Genomic DNA, 26,413 nt, shown 5'->3' on the forward strand with positions numbered 1-26,413 from the left:
GTTATACAATTCGAATCATAGAGCCAAGTTTCGGCCATCAAATTTTCATCAAAAATTACAAGTTAATTGATAATCGCGCATTAATATTCATAGAGCGAACGCAACGTTTTAACTCAAAAACAAATCGAGTTGACGTCAAAATTAAATTAGTCGATGCATGTTAACATGTACGCAACAACAGAATTCCAATTCTGCTTCGAAATTAGGTGTTGTGAGTTTGCAGCACATATGAATCGTTTATCTTGCGAAAACGATGTAAATCCATTTTGAAACTTTAATGAGCTCTACTAAAATGGAAATATGACTGAACTCACGATTATATTGATTTTTGAGTTTTCCTTCTATATTTTTTTAAATGGACCGATCGACGAGATAGAGCATTGTTAATTTCTCCGTTTATAAACTCAAGACGCGCACGTGCATAATTATAATTAATTCAAACAAGTCAAGTAGGTAAAGAATGATCGATTAGATAATTACACAAATTATTACGTGCCAATAATTTTGTTCGTTACGGCTTACTGTATAAGCAGAGTCGATACGCCGGTATTCGCGCAATGATACTAGAGCAAGCAGCCAGCTGCGCGATTGCTCCACGTGCTATCGCATTATTATTCTATGTAATGCGAATATTCCGATCAATTAGCGATTATTGGTCCGCGCAATCAGTCGGTTTCTACAATTAATAGCGCGCGCGCGTATTAAAGCGAAGGCTATTTATCGAAGCAACGTTATTTCGCACGCGTTGCGCGTTTATTTGTCGAGATCGAGAGGCGGCGGTGGATAGAATTCGTACAAATTACCGTTCTCCATCGCGATAATTATTTCTTTAGCTGTACTTAAATTTGAAAATGAATTTGAACAGCCCCGCGATTTCTCGTCGCAATTTATCGCGCGTAATTATCGTCGAAATTAAGAGCTTGCGGTAACGCATGAAGTGTTTGATCGAATAAATGAAGCGAGGTGGTATTTATCGCGTTACACGTATCGTTTATTAATATTTCGTGCAATCGTATGGCAATGTTAACATCTGTAATACCGCGTTACGGTGATTAATGCGCGATAATTTGTCGCTCAACGTAATAAAAAAAAAAAAAAATGAATGGCCTCCCTTAGTCGAATAATTTGACGAAATAATTTAAATAGCCGAATGAAAAAGACGTCGTTTAAAATCCAAGAACTGGCAATTTCCATCCGAGAGGTGACGACCGTGGCAATCCGCCAAGAGTATTATTGGCCACAGAAATGTAGTCTCGAATTTCTCTCAGGTTTTGCGCGCGTGCGACGTTCTCGGTTTGATTGGAACGAGAAATCTTATAATTAACCATCGACGGAAATATTTTTGCCATTTGATTTCGCTTTAACGTGAAGACGAACGGTACTCACACTAACTCCCGTGACGAGGATGTCGTTGCGACAGTTCTCTGCCGTGTCGTGCGTGCACCGGTGCCCGTCAACGCACCAGTCGCACGGGAAGCTCGACGACACGCATTGCGTGCACGAGCTGTACGTGTTGCAGTCGAAGAAAGTGAAATTGGTCGCCACCAAATCAGGTCCGTTCGTCATCCGCACAGACAGCTTCGCCGTGAAGTGGTGCCGACCCTGCGGTATCGACGGCAGCAGGTCGGTTCTCGGCGTGGTGCAGTTAACGCCGTAGGACTTGCGGGAGGCGTTCGTGATCAGGGTCTTGTCGAGGGCGGAGAACGCGCATAGGAACTGCCCGGACAAGGTCGGCAGGTTCTCGATCACGAGCTCGAGGGTCCGGGCGGTGGTGCGCTGCAGCTGATCCGGCGTGACGGTGGTGATGGTCGTGCACCGGCCGCTCTTGTAGGAGATCCAGTAAAGCGGATCCTTGGCCGCGTCCCGACAGTCGCTCCGCAGGTTGCACTTGTTCTCCAGCGAGCACCAGCCGCAGTACGGGTCCTTGGCGCCCAAGCAGTCCCAGCAGGTCTTGTAGACCGAGCACTCTTGCACCTTGACCTTCGAGACCTTCTTCTCCGTCAGCACGTAGAGGTGCATCAGCTGCGAATCGAACAGCAGATCCGGGCTCACCGCAGAGCCGGGATCGATCTCGAGGTCGCCGTATTCCAGGGCTAGGGTCGAGCTTTCCACTACCACCTGCAACAGAAATATATATATTTTAGGTTACTTGACGCGGTTAATTTATTTAATAAATTTAATTAAACGACGAAATAGGGTTTCCATATACGTACAGGGTAATGTAATTACGATTTTTAAAGAACGAGACATTACGAACTTTATACAATACTAGATAATAAGAACTAAACGGCGTTTATCCCAGTTTCTTGCACGTTCGACGTAGATGATTTCACAGCGCGTTAAACTTGAACTGCGTATAGGTTAGAGACCGAGAGCCGCGGATGACGTTGAAGCGAGAGGAAGCGGAGGAGTGTGAGCGGAAATGCACGGAAGTAGGTGCGCGACGCTTCCCTCTGTCGGAAGTCCAGCGTTCAGCACGACTTTGGTCAAGAGGCCTTCCGTTCGTATCGGAAATAATACGTATTATACTTGTGCGATGGTGCGAGGATGTGTCCCGACGCTCCCGGCGTGATTTGACTTCTCCGGCGATTGCTCCGCGCAGAGAAAACACTCGCGAAAAGAATCCCTTCGAGGTAAGTGCTATCCTCATTTACGCGTTATTAATTACACTTGCGTCGCTGGGGCGTACGCCGTGACCCGCGACGAGTTCACCGAGCTGCGATCAAAGCGATCGGAGATTTACTGCCGCTGTCAGTGTTTGCGGGAGCTTTACGGCTGACGGAAATATTGCTCGTGGTGACGAAAATTAAAAGCCGGTCGGGTCAGTTCAGTCGGAGCTTAGCCGAAGCGGGATATTATCGACGAACGTCGCGACGTATTTAATAATTAAAACCTCCTAATTCGCGGCGAGATCACTTCCGCGATCGGTTGTCTATACGCGGAGAGTAATTCATGAGCGCTCTTTCAATTTCTACAGGTAATTTTAAATATATTTATGATTATAATTATGTTCTCAATTTTTTTATTTTTGACTGCTCCGCGTAAGCGACAAATAATTGAGTGAGAGATATTTCTTCGTGCGAATTTATTTCGATCTCGGCTTGTTCAGCTCGGGTTGTTCTTTATCTTAATTTAATTAATTAAGGAGCGAGATGAGGCGAAATTCGAGTTAATCTGCATTCATAGAAATTTAGTTTATATCGCTTCGATCAAGCTCTGATTGGACGAAACAGCCCTTAATTTTTAACGCTACCAACAGCGTTCTCGCTGAACGCATTTGCGGACGCTCGCCAAAAAACACAGTTGGTAGTACAAAAAGTTAAACAGATTCGTTTAATCGGGCAGTTGAGTGTAGCGGCGGGCTGTAATCGATGAATATCATATTGCAACGCATCCACCGATTGTAACTTCATAACATATTAATACATGTAATATTCAGTGTAATAATCGATATACGTAGTTTATTTTAACGCGTAAAGTGCGTAGCGCTCGAGAGAAGTACGCCAAAGTCGAGGCACAGGTACCGTACGTAACTTTCGCATTATCGAGACGTCACATTTTAATATTTGCTCATCGGCAGTCGAATATGTTGCGAAGCTTGCATAAAGAATTATATACATTTGTTTAAATAACGCAGTGAAACTCGTGCGGCCGATCAAGACACCCAGAAGAAGGCGAGCGAGCAGGGTACGCGACTCCTGCACGTCGACGTCGTCGACGTACTATCGACACGTTATCACTTTCGACTTCATCTGGCGATAACCGAAAACGTCGTGGAAGATTGAAAATTAATTGCGCTCGACGAACGAAGACATCGGGCGATGAAAATTACCTTCTACAACCAACGACCGTTGGGTAAAAATTAAAAAAAAAAAAATATATTTATGCATTTTTATGATAGATATAACATATAGGATAATCTGACTTTATGTAATAAAAATACTTCCCTTCCCGAGTACGATCTCATCGTGGTAGATGAAATATTCTGAATATTTTATCTATGTGACCGTTTTCTTTTTTTAGGTGATAATCTTGTGCGAGAAAAGAGAACACGACCCGACATACTGAGAGCAAAAGAAGGCCTCGGAAGAGACACCCTGCTTCGATGGAGCAACCTCAAGGTACGCATCATTTTTATATTTTCGTTAAATTATCTGTCAATGAGTGAGAAAACAATTTTACGTGAAATATATGTATACTTCGTCGATAAATTACAGACGTATGCATTTTTAAAGAGAATATTCAGCATAATATTTGAGGTAATATTCAATGAAAGAAAATTATTTTATATTTAATTATTTTCAGCAGTGAATTACGACTACAGTGGAATAAACGGAATAGTCGGGCGCCTTCGATCGTGTTCGAGTACGCTCGGCCGCCAGCATCCGGCGGCATACAGGCCCAGCGTCGCACACGGCGAAGCACGTGCATGGACGACGCACGTACACGAGAAAAGAGCGAACGTGTCTCTTTAACGCCGCAGCCAGTGCATTGGATAGGTCAGATATCTTCCTGGAGGCGTCGTTTTAATCTCGGAGGAAGATTTACAAAGGTGAGTAACTCGAGTGTCGTCCAGAGTCACGCAGGTATTTAATTGATAATGTATTTAATAGTTCCCGTAATTGCGTTTTTACAGTCTTGGTTCTCGTGCTACCCTGTGCGTAGAAGGAAGATGCCAACGCATTATCCTTGACAACATCCTGAGGGTAAGAGGAGACTCATGAGGACTATTTTACATCGGGAGAGCAGCCGCAGCAACCAAACCAGTGTAAAAATTATTTCTTACTTTTTAGTAAAATAAAAATCTTAGCTAGCACGTAATTACCTTACCGATATCTGTGTAAAGTTCAGTAAAGTGTAAAAGAATTTATACTTGAGATAATTTTTAGAATATCATGTAAAATATTATGTCGAATATTATTCACTTTAACAAACTTATAACACACAATGAGAAATAGGTCGCGGTATTTTATTAGATTGAGTAAATCACTTATCGTTATCACTGAATCAACTTAAAGAAATTAATATAATTAACGTATGAATGTACATATCATATACGAGTAGTAAAAATCGTAAAAATTACTTTTTTTCTTACGATTCGTACGTCTGTACATTTCCCTTAATAATATTAATTTTTTTAAGTTAATTTTTTAAACAATAAGTGATTGATTCAGTAAATAAAATGCCGTAACATATTCCTTAGTTATAAGTTTGTTAAAGTGAATAGTGAATATTCGGCATAATATTTCACATGATATTTAAAATATTATTTTGAGTATATATCTTTTCACGCTTCACTGAACTTCATCGCTAAAAAATGTACACACACATAGACCTTGACTTAGGACGAGCCGGCCGATGTTTGTGTAATGTTCCTTCACTACTCTCGCTACCTCTCCTATCCTATCCTTTATCAATACGACGTAGCGTAGTAGATCATACGCAGCATACGGAGATAGCGGAGCTCCACGAGTACAGAAGAGTAATTGTCACGCTCAATGAGTTTTACGCGAAGTATCCCAAGATCATTTTCAACTGAAGTACTTTTCTATTTCAGATGGAAGTCTGAAGGAAGAGTACTCTTGTCGCCGCGGTCTTCCATACTGTTACGAGTAATTCATCACCAATATCTAGTGTGGAAGGATGATTTAGCCCCACGTTCCAAACACCCTGAGAGGAGGAGGAGGCCTCGGAAAGGCATCTTGCCTTAGCGGATCAACCCCTTGGTAGGTATCACTTATCCTTAACACAAAATTAATTCTTGTACTTTCAATTAAATTTTTTTAAGACAATAAACAATTTCAGCCTCTCAATAATTTAAATTTTCTATTTATTTGTTGCAGATCAGACAATTCCGCTACTGCGCATCAAATGGTGAGTCAAAAACTTTTTTCAATGTCAGCGATATAAGAAAATTATCGCTGACCGCGTAAAAATTATTTAAAAAACACGTTTAAATCGAAATGTTCATGTAGATCGCGTAAATCATTCCGCGTAAATCGGGTGTCCGCGTATTTCGCGAATTTCGCGTAAAACAAAGCTTGTAGTTAGTAGTTGTAGTAATAGTAGTAGTTGTAGATTTGATTATATTAATTGTATATTTCAATGTGCCATTTAATACAGTATTTTACAGCTATAAGCACCTCCTAAGATATTATTTAAACTTTAAGTGTCGTTGCCGCCGATAATTAAATAAACGAACCACGGTCAGAGTTCGTCGCGGATACCGCATATAAGTAATCGCGCGTACGAATTTTATTATATATATCTTTAAATCGGGAGTGACGTCAGAGGTCGCGCGATTAATTTTCATTAACAATCCGCGCGCGTATTCGCGAGTGTCGCGAGTGACTTCTGGAGGGACGAACGATCTGAGTGCTGAGAGGAGGAGCTGGTCCCGGATGGACATCAGGCATCAGCGGAGCACCGTTTGGGTAAGTATCATTTTTAATTTACATAAATACAAAATCTTTTTTCTGTTTAATTGACTCCTTTCATTATTCAATAATAATTATAAAAAAAAATGTTAAAGTAAAAAAGATTTAAAATTAAAAAAAATTTTTTTTTTTTTTTTTAAAGTAAAATTATTATATTTTCAAAAATCTCTTTAAAAATATTCATAAAAAATCACGTTAAAATCGATAAATATTATCTTACATATATTTTTCATTTTTGTTTCTCTTTTGTGTTACAGAATATCATCCCATCATCGGATCTAGTAGCTGAACTCCGCTCGCATCGCATCGAATGTGAGTAATCAATTTTTTTTTACCGAGGCAATGAATTAACGATTAACAAAAAAATAATTATATTTTATTACAGTATTCATTGTAATTATAAATATATTATATTAATATTCAGTAATTATTTAAAAATATTATAACGTAGATAATCGTAGATTCGTTGCCTATACATACGTAGAAGTAGCAGTAGAGTAGTTTAGAAAGTGCTTTAACTTCGAGAATGGAAAGACATTTTCGTCTTTCTCGACCACTTACGACATATAGTCGACATTCTCGATTACTTCTCTGATTCGTTTTCGTTTTAAAAAATCGTTTTCTAACTCGTCTGCGTATCATAATTTATTCTCGCTAAAAAATAATTTTAAACGAACTCGGCACCGAATTACAAACCACCCAGGGTACTGCGTATCCTATCGTAGGCGAAACTTCTGGTTATGTTAGATATCTTTTTTTAAAATTAGGATCAGTAATTGAAAGAGAACGTAATTGACGCGATCGTTGTATCGTGTGATTCACGATGTTGTGTCCATCGAAAAAATAGTTCGGCGAGAATGCAATATCTGAGTTATATTAAGAGAAACGTTTGAGGTAGTGGAAAACTTTACGGCGTCTTTACGACAGGCTCGGGGGATTTGTTAAAAAATGAGAGAAACTTGCCCGGTACAAATTTAGAGGGGCTCAGTTACTGATGATTGTAGATAACAGGCGTATAATATATTTACCATGTATGTAATACTGAGTGCTCTCGCACGAGCGAAACGGGGGGGACTACATGCGGGTGGGATGAAGAGTTAAATATTCACGACGAAATTATGAACAACCGCCGTCGGCCGGCGCGGAGTAAACGTTACTTCCGTTTAAGTATTTATTGGTTATTAATTCTCGATATTAGTTCAATGACGACCTCTCATTACGCATTCCGTTTTCCCATGGAGTTTCCCACGATAATGCACATTTGCAAAAAATATTTTATGCGTGCGTTCCCTTGCCGATTTCAGCGGTAATAGCGTAGAATAATCCGACTGTAATCATTTAACGGTGGTGAATTTTTCGAGTGCAACGTAAATGACCAAAAAAAAAAATTAGTTTTTAATCGAGATCTCCCAGGTGGATGTCGTGCGTTCGCCGTAAACTTCCTTCCAACGCAGGTGGTCGCATAGACGCGAGATTGCCGTCACCGAAAGTAATAGCGCGGCTACAATTTGTGAGCTATTATTTTAAGATTCTCGGCGCGCCGTGTCTTTTTCGCGCGGCGTCCCTCTGCCAGGTGCGCTTCGCAGCATCCGTTCTCCGGACCTCACCGCGAGTCTCACTCGCGGTCGCGGTTAAGGGGTCGTAAATTAAATCTCGGCCCGCGACGTCCATTTTCAATTGACAGCGAAATGACGGCGACGGATGGGAGACGGGGTCCCCGGGGACCGGACGTTCTCGCGAGCCTAATAAAAAGGCCGCACTTTCGAACGGTAATAACAGTAATCATGTCGAAACGCGACGTGAATCGCCGCGACGACGACGTTTACATTCGATGTAACGAATTTAGAGAATGACATTCACCGTCTGGCAATTATTCCTGGCGGTCCCGAGATAGGTGCTTTACGTAACGATCGGTAACGATCGCGGTAATATTGTGTAATGTAACGAGTACATCAGGCTTCGCGATTTTCTCATTTTGCCTGAGTAATTAGTAAAGAGTTAGACCTTCGGGCTCGGTTTGATTTCCCTTGCGAAACTCTTCGGGACGGATTCTAAGATGCGAGGACCGTAATTTTCCTTCTGCAGAAATTTTCCGTAATACCGGGCTCTCTAGCAGCGGCGCGTTGATATTGGCTCAGTAATTTCGGCACTGTAGCCTGTTAACGATAATGTAACGAGAAGAAAGACTCGCACAGTCCTGCAAGCGAGCTGTTTTATTGCCGCAGAAATGGAATAGTTAAACACTCGCATGTAATTTACAACAAATTGAATTGAGAGAGCGAAGCGAAGCTCGCGGTAAACGCACGGCACGCTATTCCGATTTAATTAACAAATATTAATTAAGTCGCGTCGCGCAGCGCGAATCGAGCCGACAAGCAATTTGGCGCAATTTGGCAAACATCTGCTCGTCTATTCTACAATGCTCATTAGAACAATAATTAATGCCTTTTAATAAAGGCGGAAGGATAGATTGTTACTTACAACATAGGCAGCTTCCATCGTCGCGTTGTTAATAAACGTTACGCTCCCCGAAAGGTTTCGGTAACGATACGATTTTGTCACGCGATAGAAACCGAAGAATAATCCGTCGGAAAGAACTCTTAGGTTACAATAGCAGATTAGATTCCGCGGAATACCGAATAGCGTCCCGTCGTGGTAGGAAAAAAAAAAAAAAAACCTGAAACGAGGGCCAAAGGCTGCATGTCCACCGCGTGTATCAGTGGGCGCTCGACCACTTGCCGGGTAATGAGTCGTTACTTGGGACAGGTAATCACGACGCGAGTAACTATGTTACAAGTCCTGGTGTCCAGGTAAAACCAGGGCGGAAGGGTAATAATCACAATAATTACGGGGCTACCGAGTGTTAGTGATGGCTGCTAATTCTAAGGTTCGCGCGCGGTATCCGCCGTTTCGGGACGCGTGATTTCACCCGTGTTGGTACACGAGTGCGATGTTCGCGCGTCATTCGGCCTCGGCAAATCCCCGGCCGACGTCGACGCACAAAGAGGCTTTAATAAACGCGCGGGGATAAAGGCTAGGTCGGCGAGGTCGAGGATGAGGCGGCAAAGAGGGTGGAGGGTACGGGGAGGAGGGAGGAAGGAGGCAGATAGAAATTATTTCTTAATAGAGGAAGAAGCATCGAGGTAGACGTAAACGGGGTACCTGGTAATGATGAAGGAGACGGAGACAAGGCGCGGGCAACGAGCTCGCAAGAAAGTTGCGTGCGGAATAAGGAACGTAGAAAAAGGATAAATATATACAAAAGAAACGCCGATAAAACGAAGGTATCTAACAATAAAGATGAACGTTCGGAGGAATAATTCAGAAACGGTCATCTGGATTGACGTGAAAAAAATTTGATGAAGGCTTGATACATCAGTCACATTAAGCGGAACAAATAGAGATATTTTTTTGTCTTTTTAAATTTGTATATACTCGTGAGAAAAAAAATAATGATAGCCAACAGTTATTTCGATTCACAGAAGACAAGCTATTAAATTAAAAAAAAGAGAAAAAATTTAAGTAAAATAAAAATAACGAAAGAAGCGAGATGATAGAACATAGTTGTCTTCGTATCTCGACAGTCAATCGACGATGGTTAAACGCGCGGAAAATAATAATCGCCGCGCGATGCTGCCGAGAAGTAGGTGGACGTCTTAATTAACGAGCCGGCCGCGTTCCCGCTTTTTTTTTTTCTGGTACGATGCAATCGCATGTGCGTCTATCTTTGCGCTCGCATTGCGTGGGCAACATATGCTGCCGATCGGCGCGTCGAACTGGCCGATAAAAAGCGAATCGAACGTCGACATTCCTGAATCAATTTCGAACCGAGCATGTTTGCACGTCCCACGTAAAGGTGTTTGCGCATTAATGCCACGGTGAAATCCACACCTCGGGGCTCGTTGCATGATAAACAGCGAGCAAGACTGATTAACAAAACGTGTCTTTGTCTCCGGTCGCGCGTGCAGGAAGCGACGGACTGTCAGCCGATCAATAAATTAAATTGTTAATTACCGATAACACACGACAGATTTAGGAGCGATAATCGGAGCAAGAACCTACGGTGCGTGTTTTTGCGTCCCGTCGGAATGTCTCGAGGTACGGGAGGGCGATTAAATCCGGATGTACTCCCGCGATGTACTCCGACGCGGTGATTATACGTCAAGTTACGTATGCATCCCACCCTACTTTCTCCCCTCGCGTCCCTTCAGCCTTTTAGCCCCTTTTTTTCTCTTCCCCTTCCGTCAACCGCCGGCTCTCCGGAATTTTTAAATGCATTCTTCGACGCGGTTCGCCGCACTATCGCCGGGATTTCTTCTCGCGACGGGCAGCGGGGGGACGAAAGAATAGGGATTTTCCTGGCGCCACTCAGCGAGAAGGGTGACGGGAGGACAATGTCTCTTAGAGCCGTTCGACAGCGGCACAAATGTATTCCGCCGACTGAGAGATTCCCGCAAAATCCTATTTCATGAATCTCTCCTATCGATTTTATCTAGCGGGATCGGATGCGCGTTCGTGCCCCGCGGGATTCGCGAAGGGAGGGAATGAACGAAATCGATTAGAATTAACTCTCATTAACCCCGACTCAGAAATATAGAATGTAATGTGCTCTGTGATAATGGATCTATCCCGAGAACTTTCGCGGGATATTAAATCCGCGTCATTTATCACTTACGACTCTCTTCCCGTGTTATCCGTGCCTAATATTAATGACAGAAGTTGCTCCTCACCATTTTATATCAATATCGCCTTAGTTCGCTGCTGCGAGTCGAAAGATTTTTAACGTCGGGTAATCTCGCATCCTAGTTTCGAGCGAGTAGAAATTTCCTTGCTGCGCAAACGCGTTCTTTTACCTATTTAGAATCGTACTAATTAATTTTTTTTATGCTCCTATTATATATGTATGTTTATTGTCGGCATGACGAAAGGATTACAATTTTGCAGACGCGTAGATATTATATGTAATCTACTAAAAAAATCCGCGCGACCTCTTTCTATCTTTATTTTATTAATAAAGCTTTGCGTGTAATTTTAATGTGACATTTTTGAAGTACCGAGAACTGGTTTTTAAATCATTAACGTTAATCGACTCCTGAAACCAATCGTTATTAGCCGTGCAAATCTAACCGCGGTGGATCGGAATGGAAAAAAAAAAGTGATGAATCGCTAATCTAGCTTCGGTAAAAATAAACGATCGGTATGAAAAATCGATACTTTATCGTTGTCACATTTACGGAACTGAGCGCAAGCGGCACAATGGCAACGAGGGTTGCGTCATTATTGTTGAATCGCAGTTAGGTATTTGCGAGCTAGGACCGAAATAGCGATTCGATAGAAACGGATAAATCTTTCACGGTATTTTTTCCCATTATTTCCATCGCGTCTCGACGAAATGGTGGGCCACGGCAAAGTCCTTTAATTCAATTCTCCTTATTACTATTATTTCTAATTCGCAACGTGCACCTAGCGATGGTGCTAATGCTGATGGAGCTCTGAAAGGTTGGTCGCTGGAAGTACGTTAAATTATATATCCCAGCGATAACGACGCGACGAAAAATAATCGCAGGCCGGAGAAATCCATTAAACTGAAATTAACAGGAGGGGGGGAGGGACCATCGGACATTCATCCGCGGCCGTCATTAAAATGCCGCACGCGCGAATCATCGTTTCCCGGCGATAATCGGTGCCGATAAGAAGCGACGGCCGGCAGTGCGCATTTATAGCCGGCGAATCGCGTTTTTAGTCGAACCCCCCGATGGAGGCGCAAGAACTCGCTATCCCACGATTTGATAAATGAACTCGCGGTGTGTAATAACCGGGTCGCCCCGACGTCGGTAAAAGCGCGCGCATAATGTGTTTCACCCTCGTGTTTTCCCACCCCTACCTCCGTCCGTCCCGGCATAAAACAACCGAGGTTGACATAATGCGATTGTACGCCACGGTGTTGCGCGCGATAGTCGGCCAACAATTTTTCATTATTCGAATCTGTCGTTGTTTTTCGACGCGAAGGACCGCGGGGAAAAAAAGGGGGAGGGAGGGAGAGGAAGGTGGCAAGAATCCAGAATAACGCCACGAACTTTTTATCGGTTTTACCCCGAATAAAAGGGTCCTCCACTATTTACCTGCGCTTTCGTCCGTTCCTCGACAACGTCCGAGATTAATTGCCATCGAATCGCCGAATGGAATCGCTATTGAAACACGGTGGGGAAAAAAAGTCTCATCTCGCGAACTCTAATTAAGCGGCACGACAATCCTGGAACGAAATGCCCCGAGGGGGGAGGGAGGGAGCGAGGGAGCCGGTGGTACGGCATTTCGTTCCGGCGGCAGGCCGAGATTTCATTCCCGACGAAGCCGCGGGGAGCGAGCGAAATTAATACAGTCGACATCTTCGCGGTGCGGATCAATTGACTAGCATTGTTCTGGAACGTTACTTTTACCCTGAGCGCCCGAGTATATTTCTGATCCCGCGACAACCCACTTTTCCACGAGGATCGCTCGTTAAAGAGACTAACGTACGTCACGCGTATCGGAAACTGATAAATGACAATTACGACGTCTAATGAAATTTTCATCGCGACCGGAGTCGAGTCGTTTCATCCAGGATGATCAGAGATGAACCGTGTAAATTCGCCTTAGAAATCCACGCCGGTACCGCGGAACAAAAAAAACGAGCGCGAGGGTGTGAGCGGGATGATGATGAAAAGAGGGTGGCTACGGTGAGAAGACGCGTACGTACTGCAGCCGCGAGTGAAGCTAATCGGATTTTTCCTATAAATCATACTTTGCGCGGCTAACGCCGCATTTCGGGGCCCTTCAATACCGCCCGTCCGACGCTAACGACCATACGATGTGGTAGTCTCGCAAAAATCCTGTCGCGAAAGGCGCGCGGCGGAACAGCGAATCCTAAGTCGACGCGAGAGAACACGCGGTATAAATCGTTTTTCAACGAGCCGTGCCCGAATGATCGCTAAATAAACGTTCGCCGGTAGCAGCGCGATCAGCGCGCGATTGCGAACTCACGTTCGCACGTCCCCGTCATCCCGCCGTGCGTTATGCACGACAATCGGAAAAAATGGCTTTCTAAAGGGAAAGTTCGGTTCCGGCAAAATGTCGAAACTGTTGTAAGAAACGCGGCGAATTAATCTTCCGTCATTTTTCGACGGCTCCACTGCCCCTCTTACTTTTACGGATTATTCTTTTGCCCCGCGTGCGATAAAGTCGGCTACTTCTTAGGGAATCCTCATTTATCTAACCGAGGCATTTTAAACGTCACGCTTCTATTCAATATTTATGTAAGCACTACATTTTACTATGATTTTTATATAATTGTTAAAATTTATTATATTAATATTACACGTTTATACATATACATGTAATATACAGTAAGAGAATCTAATTTGTATTCTGGATTTCCAATAATACAATTCATTAGTCTCGAAACGGGTCTGGCATGGAGAAACAATGGCTCGTCTTCCAAGTTTTCCTTGGTGTTCTTTCTCCCCTCTTTCTTCTCCGACCGTTCTCTCTCACCCGTTTCTCAGCTTCTTCTTCTCACCGTCATCTTTTCCGCCTTCGTCGAGAGTTCTTCCTCTCCATCCACCGTCTCGCCTCATAGCTTTTCCTCCCTTCACCCCTCTTCGCTTCATCTTTATGGCTTTGCTACCACCATCCACCCAGCTACCACCCAATTTATTAATACACTTCATTCCGCTTTCCCTCTAGAGATTTATTTTATAATTATCCTCGCCCCAGGTTTGCCGTCGTCGGGCGAGATGGGCGTCGGTAAGTTTTTCTTATGCCGTATGCGAAAGATAATTTAGCGCCACCAGCGGGCCTGTGTCGCTCAAATTTTTGTGCCTCGCGCAGCTCGCGGTTAAATATACGATCGAAAGCGTCCGCTATCGAAAGCGATCCAAGTGAAATAACGCTTAAAATGAATTGCCGCGGCACGAATTAGAAGAACTCTTAGCGAACTACCGTGATTATATCAGCCGCTGTTTAACGGAACGAAGAACGTGCGAGAGATTGTTAGAGATGAACTTAGGGACCGTATTATTTTAAAAATTCATGGGTGAAATGAGTTTTCTTTGACTACAAAGCGGTCAGATTTGGTCTCGTCGTCTGAGGACCAACATTAATAACACTCTCCGTGCTTTCCTTTCTCTCGTCGCCGAGTTTCTCTCGAGTATATTTTCCTTGCCGGCGATTTTTCCTTTTCACCTTATTTCGCCCGCCCGATTCCTCGGTCGCTCCCGCCACTTATTGTCTCGCTTCCTCTTTATAGCTCATACAGCTCCGTGTTCCGACTTCTGCCGTATTTATGGACATACTTTACCTTGCTCCCCTTGCACGCTCGCGCTCTATCGTGGTTATCTATATTTTCTTTGCGCTCGGACCTCTAATGTACCGGTGCTTTATTGGTCCCTCGATCGTGAACGATATATATATATATATATATATATATATATATATATATATATATATATAAAATATATATATATAAAACATACCATTTGTCCGTTTGAAATTAATAAAATGACTTTCGCCAACGACGTATTCATATGTGTACATTTCCATTAAATTACTGTTTTGCATCTCACTTTCACATCTTAAGTGTGCATCGCACCGAATCTAATTACTAAATTATTAAAATACATCGTATATATTTTCTTGAAAAAAAAAAAAAAAAAAAAAGGATAAGTTCTCTTACGTTGCGAGCAACGAATGTAATAATAGTGTCTCTCTCTCTCGAGATTTTCGCGATTTCACCGCAGACTTTTCTCATCGTATTCCAATTTTTTTTTTTTTTCCTTTTTTAGTAATTTCCATTTTTCTCCCCTTTGCCACTTGCTCTCGCTGCTTCATTTGATTTCTACGTGGCCGCTCGTCCCTTCCGCCTCTTCATATTTTTGCCCTCGTACGCGTACTTTTACGATTCATTCTTTGGATTTTTACGGACACGCACATGTCGCAGTGCCCTAGGTTATTTCCGTTTTTACTTTCGACGGGAGTGCCGGCCGCGATACCGGTCGTAAAAATTTTCTCCCCCCATCGCCGCCGCGATTCGGCATCCCTCGTTACGCAAGTCTGCACTCAGCTTGCGGAATAATAAATTAATAGAGACACGGTCGAACTTGAATTTCTCGTCGCGAGTTTTCTTGAATAAAATTCACAGCTATCTTGTTGAAGTCCATTTAATTTCGGGGTCGAAAGGTAAATCAAGAGTTCTTTCTTTCTTTTCTTTTTTTTTTTCCGAATACTATTTTTGAAACCCAGACAAACTTGCGCTGCTAGGAGTTCCCTTCGTCGTGCTTGTTATAACACGCGTATCTATATTTTAAAAAGGATCTATTTGTTAAACAGTTTTATCCTGTAAAAACGAATATTATTATCGCAATATACACAAATCGGAAAAATAACCGATATTTGACATTTATGAAGTACCTTTACAATTTCGTTCTTAAAATAACGCTCTATTCACGTAGGAGAATCGAATTCGATACGGCTATCCGTAATGAATACATCAGCGCCGTAAATAAAACGTTCATTTTAAAGACGTTTCGTAAGTGTCACAAAAAACGATCGCGTTACATCAATTTATTTTTGCGCCTCGCTAAAAACCCAACGTGATGCTATCGAGTTTGACTTGACGCGAAATAAACTAACGAGACAGGTCCTGCATTCGCCGTGCATTTAATGCACTTAAAAATTACCATCAAACTTGAAATACTGTCCGTCGTGTTTATCGTCATTTCGGGCCGCGGGCGGGATTGAAATCGGAAGGGGGATTAAATTCACGAGGAAGATGAAAATATGGTCCAGTTAGCGGATGAGGTTCGCGTACGCGCGGTGGTGGAACACCAACGTCGATTGTGCATCCAAAGATTTACGGGTGAAAGCCGTGCTTCACGCGTGCGCCTCCCGTCAATTATGCCAAAGTTCGTTACTTCGACCGGGCATTCGCGTGAAACGCGAGCTGTCGAAGTCAGCCCGAACTAATTTTGAAAAACGAGCCATCGAGAATAAAAAAAAAAAAAAAGAGAAAGCGGTCACGTTTGCGTCCCATCGAATGATTGTTAATGTGCAACGATACTCCATTAGGACTAAATTTTTCAGTTGGTACTGCACGAAATCCTTTCTCCCCCCGCCTCCCTCTTTTTTTAGAAGCGCGAGAAAACTGTGAATAAACTTAAAATAACAATCGCTGTGATAAAATATACAGGGATATTAAAAATGTCAGTTGTAATCGGATTACGTAGCTGCGAAATCAGAATTTGAAGCATTTATCGTGTTCAATCTGTATCCGTGAGTTTCGGTTTCAAAATAAAATTCACAATTAGTTTGTCGATAGCAAATTTTAACAAATCGTTGATAGAGTTCACTTCTTTTTTTATTCACGATTGAAGCATTTATGCGAAATGTTACACGCCAAGGAGATTTACTAGGTCGTGCTAATCTCGTGAATTCAGGAAATAATATCTAACGATATTTCATTTTTATTCACATTAAATCTTCAATAAATAAATAAAAAATTAGGTACTTAAATATAAAAATGTAATTTATTATACTATAAGATATTTTCGCTTTTTTTGAGGTAATAATAAAATATATTAAGTTAAGAAAGTCTTATCGGAATCCAATTATATTATTTTAAAATAAATCGCATTAACGTCTCGAAATATCCCGAATTTAATGACAAGACCAGAACGTGCGGTATTTCTAGTTCTATGAAAGAAATTTAAATTATGTACTTTAACTTAATTCAAAATGAGTTAATTGCTTTAAAATACATTACGCAGTAGAAATTCCCCAATTTTTATTCATTTAACCTTTATCATATTTAAAAGCTGTTCTACTATTTTTCTTTTTTTCTCCCCAAGAATTTATTGCAATTTTCATTTATTAACTCCAGATTATACGCAATTTTGACTTATGCTCTTACCGAGCGCCGAGCATAATATTACAATGCGCTTCCTAGAATACACAAGGGTATAATTAGTAAACTTCGTTGATATATGGCATAATATCCAATCTACTTCTCTCGTGCTACCGCTAAATGTGTATAATTCAAGCTGCCAGGAAGTGACACTTCTTGCGTAAAAGGGCTCGTTTAAAACGTATCGCACAGATATTTTATTTATATTATTTTACTTCATAGATTTCGCATTTTATTATTTTTTTTTCTGCGCATACGGGTGTAAAACGGAGAAAGAGGGAACGAGAAAATTGCGAAGAATCGACTTTCGATAAATAGGGCACGTTCACCCGGGACTTTCTTTTTCGAAAACTAATCGAGCGATGTACGCCGCGCCGGTAATTAACGACGATCTCGCTCCAAAGATTTAATATCGAGGGTCGCATACCTCAGCGTCAATTACGCGAAAGATACGCTCGCGTCCGTTAGTCGCGTAATTTCGTCCCGTATTTCTCAGCGATACGTGGAGGAAACGAATAGAGATTCGAAAGAGTTTTTGATTAATGGAGCATCGGCGCCCAGAAAGGATGAGAGTCGCCTCGAGTCTACAAAGATGTAATTAACAACGGCAATCAGACGAATCGGCGCAATCTTTTCGAGTCGAGAGCGAAAGACGCTGACTCGAATTAGTTAGATCCGGTGAAGTTTATGAGTACTGACTAGACGTTCGCTTAGGTACTGACGATATTTGAATCTTCCATTAAACAAAAAAAAAAAAAAAAAAAAAAAAAATTTTGTTAACCACATTAATACTAAAACTATATAAAATTATATATCTTGCTATAAAGTGTATTTTCATCTCTCAAGTTATAACTTTTCGATCACGTCTTTGCACAATTTTTTAGTAGCTCTTTTCTTTTATCTCTCGATTTATCCCTTACCGGAGTTTATCGTCAGCTATTCTAACGCTGAAAATAAGAAACAAGGAGTAATCTCTATTTCGAAAACAAGCAAACGCTGTTTTGATAAGCAAATGAAGAGAAATTACTTTCGATCAGAGAATTTAATAGGTTTACAGTGTTTAGACGACGCGTCGGGCAATAATTAATTCGAAGTCATCGATATGACTCGGGGAACGGGCGAAGATGAACGAAGGGGGTGGGCTGGTGGCAAGGGGGGAATGTTCTAAATCGGAAAGTTCGAAAGGAGCTTCAAAGGAGCTTCTTCGAGACTTTACGATAGCAACTCCACGGGTCTTTGTTGTCGAGAAATATGAGGGTGATAGAAACGGCAGCTAGATATCGATCCCCAAACAAAACAGGCAGCGAGTGTCTCGCGGTGTAATTTCTGACAATCCATAGAATACAGCGGAGCCGGTTAATATCCCCACGGTACCTTCCATTACGTAAAACAATATTTGTGATGTATTATAACTCGCGATGTGTACACGCAAGAAATTGCAAGTACGAACTCGTTACGGAAGCTCGTTACGTTCCCCGCCTTGACGTACGAAAAAGTATATCCGCGCGATTTTGGCTATTCATCACCTTTCTCTCGCCCGGAAACAGCCGCGAGTTATCCGAGTTTCTCAAACGAACCTTTAAAGCCATAAAACTATTTTGCGCCTTTTATTTTTGCGTTCGAATATATAACGTTTAATTACTTTTTACGACACCGGGTTATTAATAAGGGCACGGAGAATGGAGATCGGTTTCAATCATTCGGGAAACAAGCCTAAACGTTTCGCGGTGTTAATTATAAATTTCAAGGGATCGATAATCGAACGGCCTTTACGCGAGATTTTTACACCGCTGGAATATCACTCTTGCGTTCCTCCTAAATCTTTCTCTCCTTTGTGGACCCTTCATCATTCGATTCCACTCGGCGATCGTTTGTTTTCTTCGATCAAACAAAATTCACTTATTCCAAACTCCAATTTCGACGAGAGATTGCGTCTATCTCTCTTTGAAATTTCTTCTCGTACAATTTCTCGATTGTCTCTCGGCAGATTCTCGAAATTGTTTCCTACGCGAATGCTCGTTCGAAGGTGCTCTTTGAAAAGATGAACAGAGAGGTGGAAAGAAGGAGGCAGGAAAGGAGGAAGGCAAGCACGAGAGAAAGAAAGAGAAAGAGAGAGAACGAGAAAGAAGGAGAATGTAGTGTAAATGCAGCTCCGGTAGGTCGTTCGAGGCTCAAGTGCAAGAAAAGTTTGGCAGGCTCGCTTTTTTTTTTTTTATCCCTACGGACGTAAAAGGGCGCACTCGCGCATTCCGTGTGCCCTCCGTATGGCATTCGCCGACCTTCTTTTTCCTCTTTTCACGTCCTTCGTCGCTCCCGCCGACCCTAGAACCGATATACAGCTACTACAATCGTGCCAACGTTTCTTCTCGTCTCGATGAGACGTTAAAAATCTCTCTCCGCTGCCTCGCGAGGCCTTCCAAAGGGCACGGCGGTGCCCTGGATGGAATCTCGAGCCACTTCGCCGAATAACTCTCGCGAAGGATCGCGGCGAATGATCGGATATCACGTTTTCCAGAAATATCCCTCGCGTGCTTTGGACGTTCGTTATTACCGCCGTTTCCGTGGAACTTTAAGTTACATAATCTTTATCGCTAACATAAATTTTGCCGGGCACAAGTCCATCTGCATAAAATGCATAATCCTATTTAATAATGAGGAAAATTGTTTCTCCATAAAACGTGATTTGTAGTTTAAGCACGCGAATGCTTCTCAACTACCAGTTTGCAAACCAATTATTATTTAACTTGGCTAATAAAAAAGCACCGTAAAACAGCATTGAAAATATTAATTAAATATTATACACGGTTGCGTTACCTTTTAAAATTAGGAGAATATTTAAATTCGCAATAGGCGCACGTGAAATAATTTGTAATATTCTTAATGTTTCTTTTATCAAACGATTCCGCTAAGTGCGCGGGTAAAACGTCTATGAGGCCACATTTTCGGATTGTCTCTATTCCGGGACATTTAATGGCTCCGTTTCGCTCCACGTTCGGGCGAATTTATTGTCAATGAAGCGTAACGTAGTGCCGGTTACACGGCGTGTATCCCATCTATGCTCGGGGGCTAAATTATCGGAAGCGCAACGGTATCTGGCTTCCTTCGCCTCGGATCGTGATCGCCTCTCCGTTGCGCGAGAGAAAGAAAGAAAAAAAGAGAGAGAGAAAAAAAAAAAAGAAAGAAACCGACGAAAAATCGACTTCGACGCGGTTCACGAACGAGACCCGTGAGCGCGGCGCCGTAATTAGACCCAGCACTACGACTGTCTCATTCGGCAAACAACCGGCACCGTTACGCGTTCCTGCGAGTCTCGCGATGATCGTCACGACGTGTCGTGCCGGCGTTTGAAAAACGTGTGCATGTCCGCCGCGGAACGCGTCTCCCCCTCTAATATCGTCGACGTACACTCGCGTACATTCGCAATTAATGATTTTAAAGCCGACTCGGCCCCGCTGGAAGCGGCGCGCCGGCGCCTCTCGTGCCGGGAAAGAGTTAAAGTCACGTTTCGCGTTACGACTTTATAGCGGTTAAATCCGCGAATAACGCCATCGATCTTACGAGGCGGCAGTCGCAAAGCCGTCGGGTGGGTCGCCGAGTTTCGGCCGTTACGCCGGCAAAGTAAGACGGTGTATGACGCGTACCGCACCACCGTGAGAAATCTTCATCTCGGAGAGGACGAGTGCGAGCGCAAAGGCGCTTCTCTTTAAGGACGTTCCGGCATTGTCTTCTCGATGACAAAGGGACTCTTGTCTCCGCGCATTAGCGCAATTCGTGGACGCGGCCTTTAACGCGAGCCCTCGACGGCAAATACGTGCTAACGCGCTAGATCAGAGGGAATGAAAAAGGTAGAGAGAGATTCAAAGACAGAGGGGATGAGGGAGGGGAGGTGAATTGAGCAGAAAAGAAGAGATGCACCGGCATTGTCTCGCCGCGGTATCGCAATCGCACGTACCATAATTACCGAACAAAGACGACATAATTAAGGAACCGAGGGCGACGTGTCAACCTAATCAACCAGGTCGCGTTCGTACAACTGTTCGTGACAACGTAACGATGTCTTATTTGCCTCCACAATACGGTAAATTGCGGACAATCGCGTTCGCATTGTGTGGAACAGCCGCGCTCGCCATTTTTGCAATCGCTCACTGTAATGCGAATGTTAGCCGCACTAACGAGACCCCGCTTTATTCGCCGGTACTTGGCCGCGTTAGAACGGGGAGGAAATATCGCAACGAAATTTCCAGCCGCATATAGATTTTAAACGCGGTAATTTTATCTCCGACACAATTCGCAAGTCGTATTCCCGCGCACGCTATTTATTGAGTAAACCTATTTTTTTCTTTTTTTTGATCCTTAATTAAGCGATATACTTTCTTCACTCGAGGCAAAAATGACTTTGAACCGCCGCCAAAATCAATTTGCGCACTATCCGGGTAGACGAGACGGTGTTCTTTATGTCAAACGAGATTTACAGTTTCACGAGCGACTTCGATTTGAGAGAGCCCGTTTCGTGACAAACGCAATTCAAATCGCACTCTTCCTCTCGATAAAATAGCGCCCGGCGTCTCTTTGTTGTTCTTTCAAGGGGAGGTGATTTTTGCCGGGCGTACGATTTTTGACGTACCGCCAAGGGAACTGGGGGGCGGGCGGGGTGACGAAAATTGACCCGACTCTCACCGGGAATTTCTAATCCAATTTCTGTCAAGTTTCTTACGGGCGATGCGACGTGAAAATTTTCCCGCGAGCCCGCGAGTGAAAAGTTCGAAGCCATCTTACTACTCTCCTCTTTCCACCGCGAAGGGTGAAGGCGAGCTGGCTCTTCGGCGTGGCACCGGCACGAAGTTTCTCCGCACACAACGGCAACAAGTAAAAAATTTTACATGCGCTCGCATTCCTGATCGTAGATCTGTATCAGCGGAACTTGAGTCCCGCGCGTAATGCCTCACGCGTAAAACTCGATCCGGCGCGGCCTTTTTCCGACGTTTACGGTGAATCGAATTTATTGCGATAAGCCGAGTAGAAAAAAAAAAAAAAGAAAAACGATCGCGAACGTTGAGACGATATCGGAAGCAGTCGTAATTTCGTAATATTTTACGTAACATTATTATAATTTTATAATTTACATTTCTGATAAAAATGAGAGTGACTCAGTCGATTGGAATCTCGTGAAATCATCGCCGGATACGAAAAGCAGTCGTACTTTTCTCTCGGGGTGGTTGTGTGGGAAGGGAGGTGAGCTTGCAAATGCGGAATGCATTCCGATAACGCTTTCTATCGCATTACGATCGCTCAGCAAGCTCAACTTTTCGAACTCGACACCGTGTTATGAGCATAATTTGCGTTTGATACCCGGTTCTTCTCTCTCCTTTAGTCGTCGGATATGAAACGAGGGGCCGTTCGTCGCGTACAATCAGTAGAAAATTCTGCAATGGCAAACTCTACCGGCGATTTTCCTATTTGGTCAATCGTTGCTTCGCCACGTACGCTCTTCAAGCTCTAGCTTTATACGAGAGTCTCTCTCGTTTATCTATTGCGCTTGTTAACATACGTCACTCGATTTTTTTGTACGACAGTAAGCACAATAAAAAGTTATCGATATCGGAGAAATTAAATGACAAAACAAATTTCTTACTTCGGTTAATTACACATGTTTTACGTAAATAAAATAGATTAGGTTTCAATTAAGACTGATATCAAATCTAGAATAATTATGATAAATTTAACGACTACGTTAGACACTGATAAGTGTGAGTACTCGTGGGATGAGATGTAGTCTCGTTGGAAACTGCACTAGTTAGATAAGCCAGCACAGGGCAAAAGAGACGAACTTCACTTTACGAGTTCAAACAGAACGACATATTGTATGCAACATAAATGTCGATATTCGTTTGCTCGTTAACTCACTAATTATTGTCAATTAATTTTGATATAAAAATTAATAATTTACTACTAATAATCAAGTATATGCGTATAATAAAATCAACGATTTTAACGTTAAACATTAAACGCTAATAATAATTGACAATGATTTCCAAATCGAATCTACGTGGCTCGGGAACGGCAAAGCGCTTCAAGAGAGAAACCCATAGGTGCAAAAACTTTTTAATGTGAACATCCGTCGAGCGGTCAGTTAAAAAAAAAAATTTTAACCTCGCGATTCTCGAAAAAAAAACTAAGCGAAATAACGAATAACCAAAGGGCGAAGGTAGAGAAAACCCGCAAAGGAACCCTCCGACTCGTCGTACAGTTCCTCAAGGCGGCACTTTTATATCGCGAATGCACCTCGAGTATTCCGTTGCTCGGAATGCAAATTTAATTTTGCAATAAAAAAGTACGGCTTCGAGGGGAAAGCCCGGCGAGTGAGAGGCAAACGCAAACTCCGCGGGACGTGAATCGCGCCGCTTTCAGACGTCGTTCGTTGGCGTTCGCGTGTGCGTCTCAGGTGTTCGGGAACTTCTGAATTATGACGGAGAATCCTCCGTTCGCGAGCAAAAAATAAAAAGAGAGAAAGAGTCGCAAACCGAAAAACGTAACTCTGCGATAATAAATTAATTTTTATTTCATATTAAAAATTTCTTTTCTTTTTACTCGTGGTTCATTATTCGTTGTATGAATAGCGTATCATTTTATTATATATGTTAAATTATAACGCGGATCTTGAAAGGGTTAATGTTCCGCGGTATTCAACGAAATGGGAATTGCGGTGCTGTCATTATAGTAGATGTCACTCGGATGCGACAAGCAAGTTGTTACATCTTCATAGGCGAGAGCTCGGAAAGCTGAGACAGATGTGACTTGCGTGGGAGACGCGCGGAGGTTTAGAAAAAAAAAAAAAAAAAAGAGTTATCGCCAATACCGAGAAAGCTAGAAATAAATTTGTTCCTCTACGGTATTACGCGTATTTGTAACATAACCAAAGAAAAATTTAGTTAAAAAGAATTAACGCTAACCGAAATACCGCTGGAAATTTAATACAATCGTGATTATTTTAAGCGGCTTAAATGCAATTAACAATTCAATTCGGAATGTATATCGCAAATTCGTTATAATCCCCTTGAATTCGTTATATTCTCTCATCTCCATTTAACATTTCTCTCTCACTCTCTTTCTCTGTCTCTCTCTACTCTCCTCTCTATTCCTCTTCTCATTTAATACTATTGGGAACACGTTGTTATCGATGCATATATGTGTAATAATTCACTTTCAGCGCGTTCGTAAACGAGAATCAATTTACTATAAATCTAGTTTGTGCCAGTCTAGGAAAACTCTTCCACATTAAATAGATTAAATGTCAACTTATATATCTGCCGGTTTGGAAGAATGCGCGAAATGATTCAGACTGAAAGTCTAGACCGATTCCCTTACATAAAAAATATTTTGCAGTCCGTATAAAAAAAATATAAAATAATTAATATTAATAATAATAAAAATAAATAAATAAAAATCGAAATGATAAAGTCTTTCATCTTCCGCCGCGTAAAGAATACTTATAATTGCACATTAAACACGTTCGCTTTTTGTAATACACGCAGGCTCCGGCGCTTTCGCAAATCTCGCGAGAATTTCGCGCCGGTCGCACGCTCCTCGCCCACCTTCGCGGCCATATACGGACCGTGACGTAGTATCATGTCCATCCTCGGAGCATCCTGTCCGCCGGTTTTTTTTCCTCTCCCTTCGCAAGTACCATTCATCCGCGAGCTTTAATTGAAGCGCGGATCGCGGGCGTTCCGCGCGCCAAGGGGGAGGAAAAATCTCGTCGATTCGCCCGTCGTCGGGCGATCTCTCTGTACGCGTTGCATGATCGATACGCGGCCGCTGTGTCCTGACGTGAACACGATTGGTCGGTCGGTCGGCGGTGCAAAAAGCGAGAACGAGGGAAAAGAGACACGACGGACGGACGGACGGGACAGATGGGCAGACAGGCGGACGGAAAGTGAAATGTCCTCGGCGACGAATTAAATGACGTTTTCGAATTCGGTCGCTGCCGTCCGCCCGACTATCCGGCAAATGAAAGAGATGAAAGGGAGCCATCCGCGCCGCAGCGTCACCGGGAGGACTCGCGTGTAAATAAACCGTACCGCTGATAAATTGCCGCGCGCTCCTCCGTGCGCGATTTAACGTAATGGACGTCGACTCGAGCCCGTCGGCCTTTCGGAGTTTCCCCGTCAAACGCAGCGAGAACAGCTCGAGGTAGCGCCGTCACCTCAAGCTTGAACGCCGATTAAACGTCGAGCTACAAGCGCCGTCGACGAGCATCCGGGCTGCGATCTGTAACGATCGGCAAACGACCGGGTATACCAAAATTGTCTCGGTTTAATCAAATCAGTCGGGCGCGATAGAATCAGAGATCTTGAACGCAAAGGCAGATTATTTCCGCGGTGATGCCACTTAGAAAAAAATCATCCACCGTTCGTCACGCACATAACGTTCGGCAACGGTCAGGTCGGGACTTCCGTCTGTTATAATTCGCCGCGTGATAAATATTAGCGAAGCGGCGACACGCGTTCGCGCGCTTGATCGCCAACACTTTCCGCAGGGGGAGAGAGCTCCATCAGCCGCGCGAAAAGATGTAACTTCCGGCGCAGAGTGACTCGGCGAGTCGCCGTTTCGTTCGGTGACTCGTCCAAACGCGGACGCTCGTGATTACAGAGTCGCAATTACGGGGACAGACGCCGCTCGTCGTCCCGCCGTGGAACGTATCAAGAAGTGATTTTCTATTACGGCGGTATTGAAGCGCTAAATTGTCCGCGCGCGCCAGGGTGCCGTAATGACGCGCGCGCCCATGCGACTCGTTACCTCCGTCTTCTTAATCACGGCGCGTAACGTATGCGCAATAAACCGCGCGAAACAAGCGTGATAATGCGCTAATGAAATCGAGAAATAAACCAGCCGCGGAGGAAATACGTAAGCGACCGTGTAGATAAGACGCAGACTGTGAGGAAACGAAGAGAACGCACAGTGCGCCGCGAAAAAAAAAAGAGAAAAAAAAATATGTAGATCGTCGCGTAACGAGTGAACGAAAACGCGAGTCTTTCCGCGG

The 26,413-nt window shown here is 43.1% G+C and overlaps 1 protein-coding gene and 1 long non-coding RNA gene across 5 annotated transcripts in view; one reads left to right on the forward strand and one right to left on the reverse strand.

The window, feature by feature from the left end:
• Plexa (plexin A) overlaps window positions 1-26,413 on the reverse strand; it is a 192,963-nt gene that overhangs the window by 6,799 nt on the left and 159,751 nt on the right. Inside the window, exon 3 of the mRNA XM_070667156.1 lies at window positions 1,387-2,118. Coding sequence (XP_070523257.1) covers window positions 1,387-2,118 — 732 coding nt within the window. The remainder of the gene's footprint in view (window positions 1-1,386; window positions 2,119-26,413) is intronic.
• LOC139108684 (uncharacterized) lies at window positions 3,724-8,843 on the forward strand. Of its 4 annotated transcripts, none has more exons than XR_011546702.1 (3): window positions 3,724-5,726; window positions 5,844-6,434; window positions 6,695-8,843. It is a non-coding gene; the product is annotated as an uncharacterized lncRNA (long non-coding RNA). The 4 variants fall into 4 exon arrangements; XR_011546701.1 differs by having other exon boundaries at window positions 3,724-4,768; window positions 5,558-5,726; window positions 5,844-8,843; XR_011546700.1 differs by having other exon boundaries at window positions 3,724-4,121; window positions 4,306-5,726; window positions 5,844-8,843.

This window comes from Cardiocondyla obscurior, linkage group LG15, assembly GCF_019399895.1.
Source record: "Cardiocondyla obscurior isolate alpha-2009 linkage group LG15, Cobs3.1, whole genome shotgun sequence".
NCBI classification, from domain to species: Eukaryota; Metazoa; Arthropoda; class Insecta; order Hymenoptera; family Formicidae; genus Cardiocondyla; species Cardiocondyla obscurior.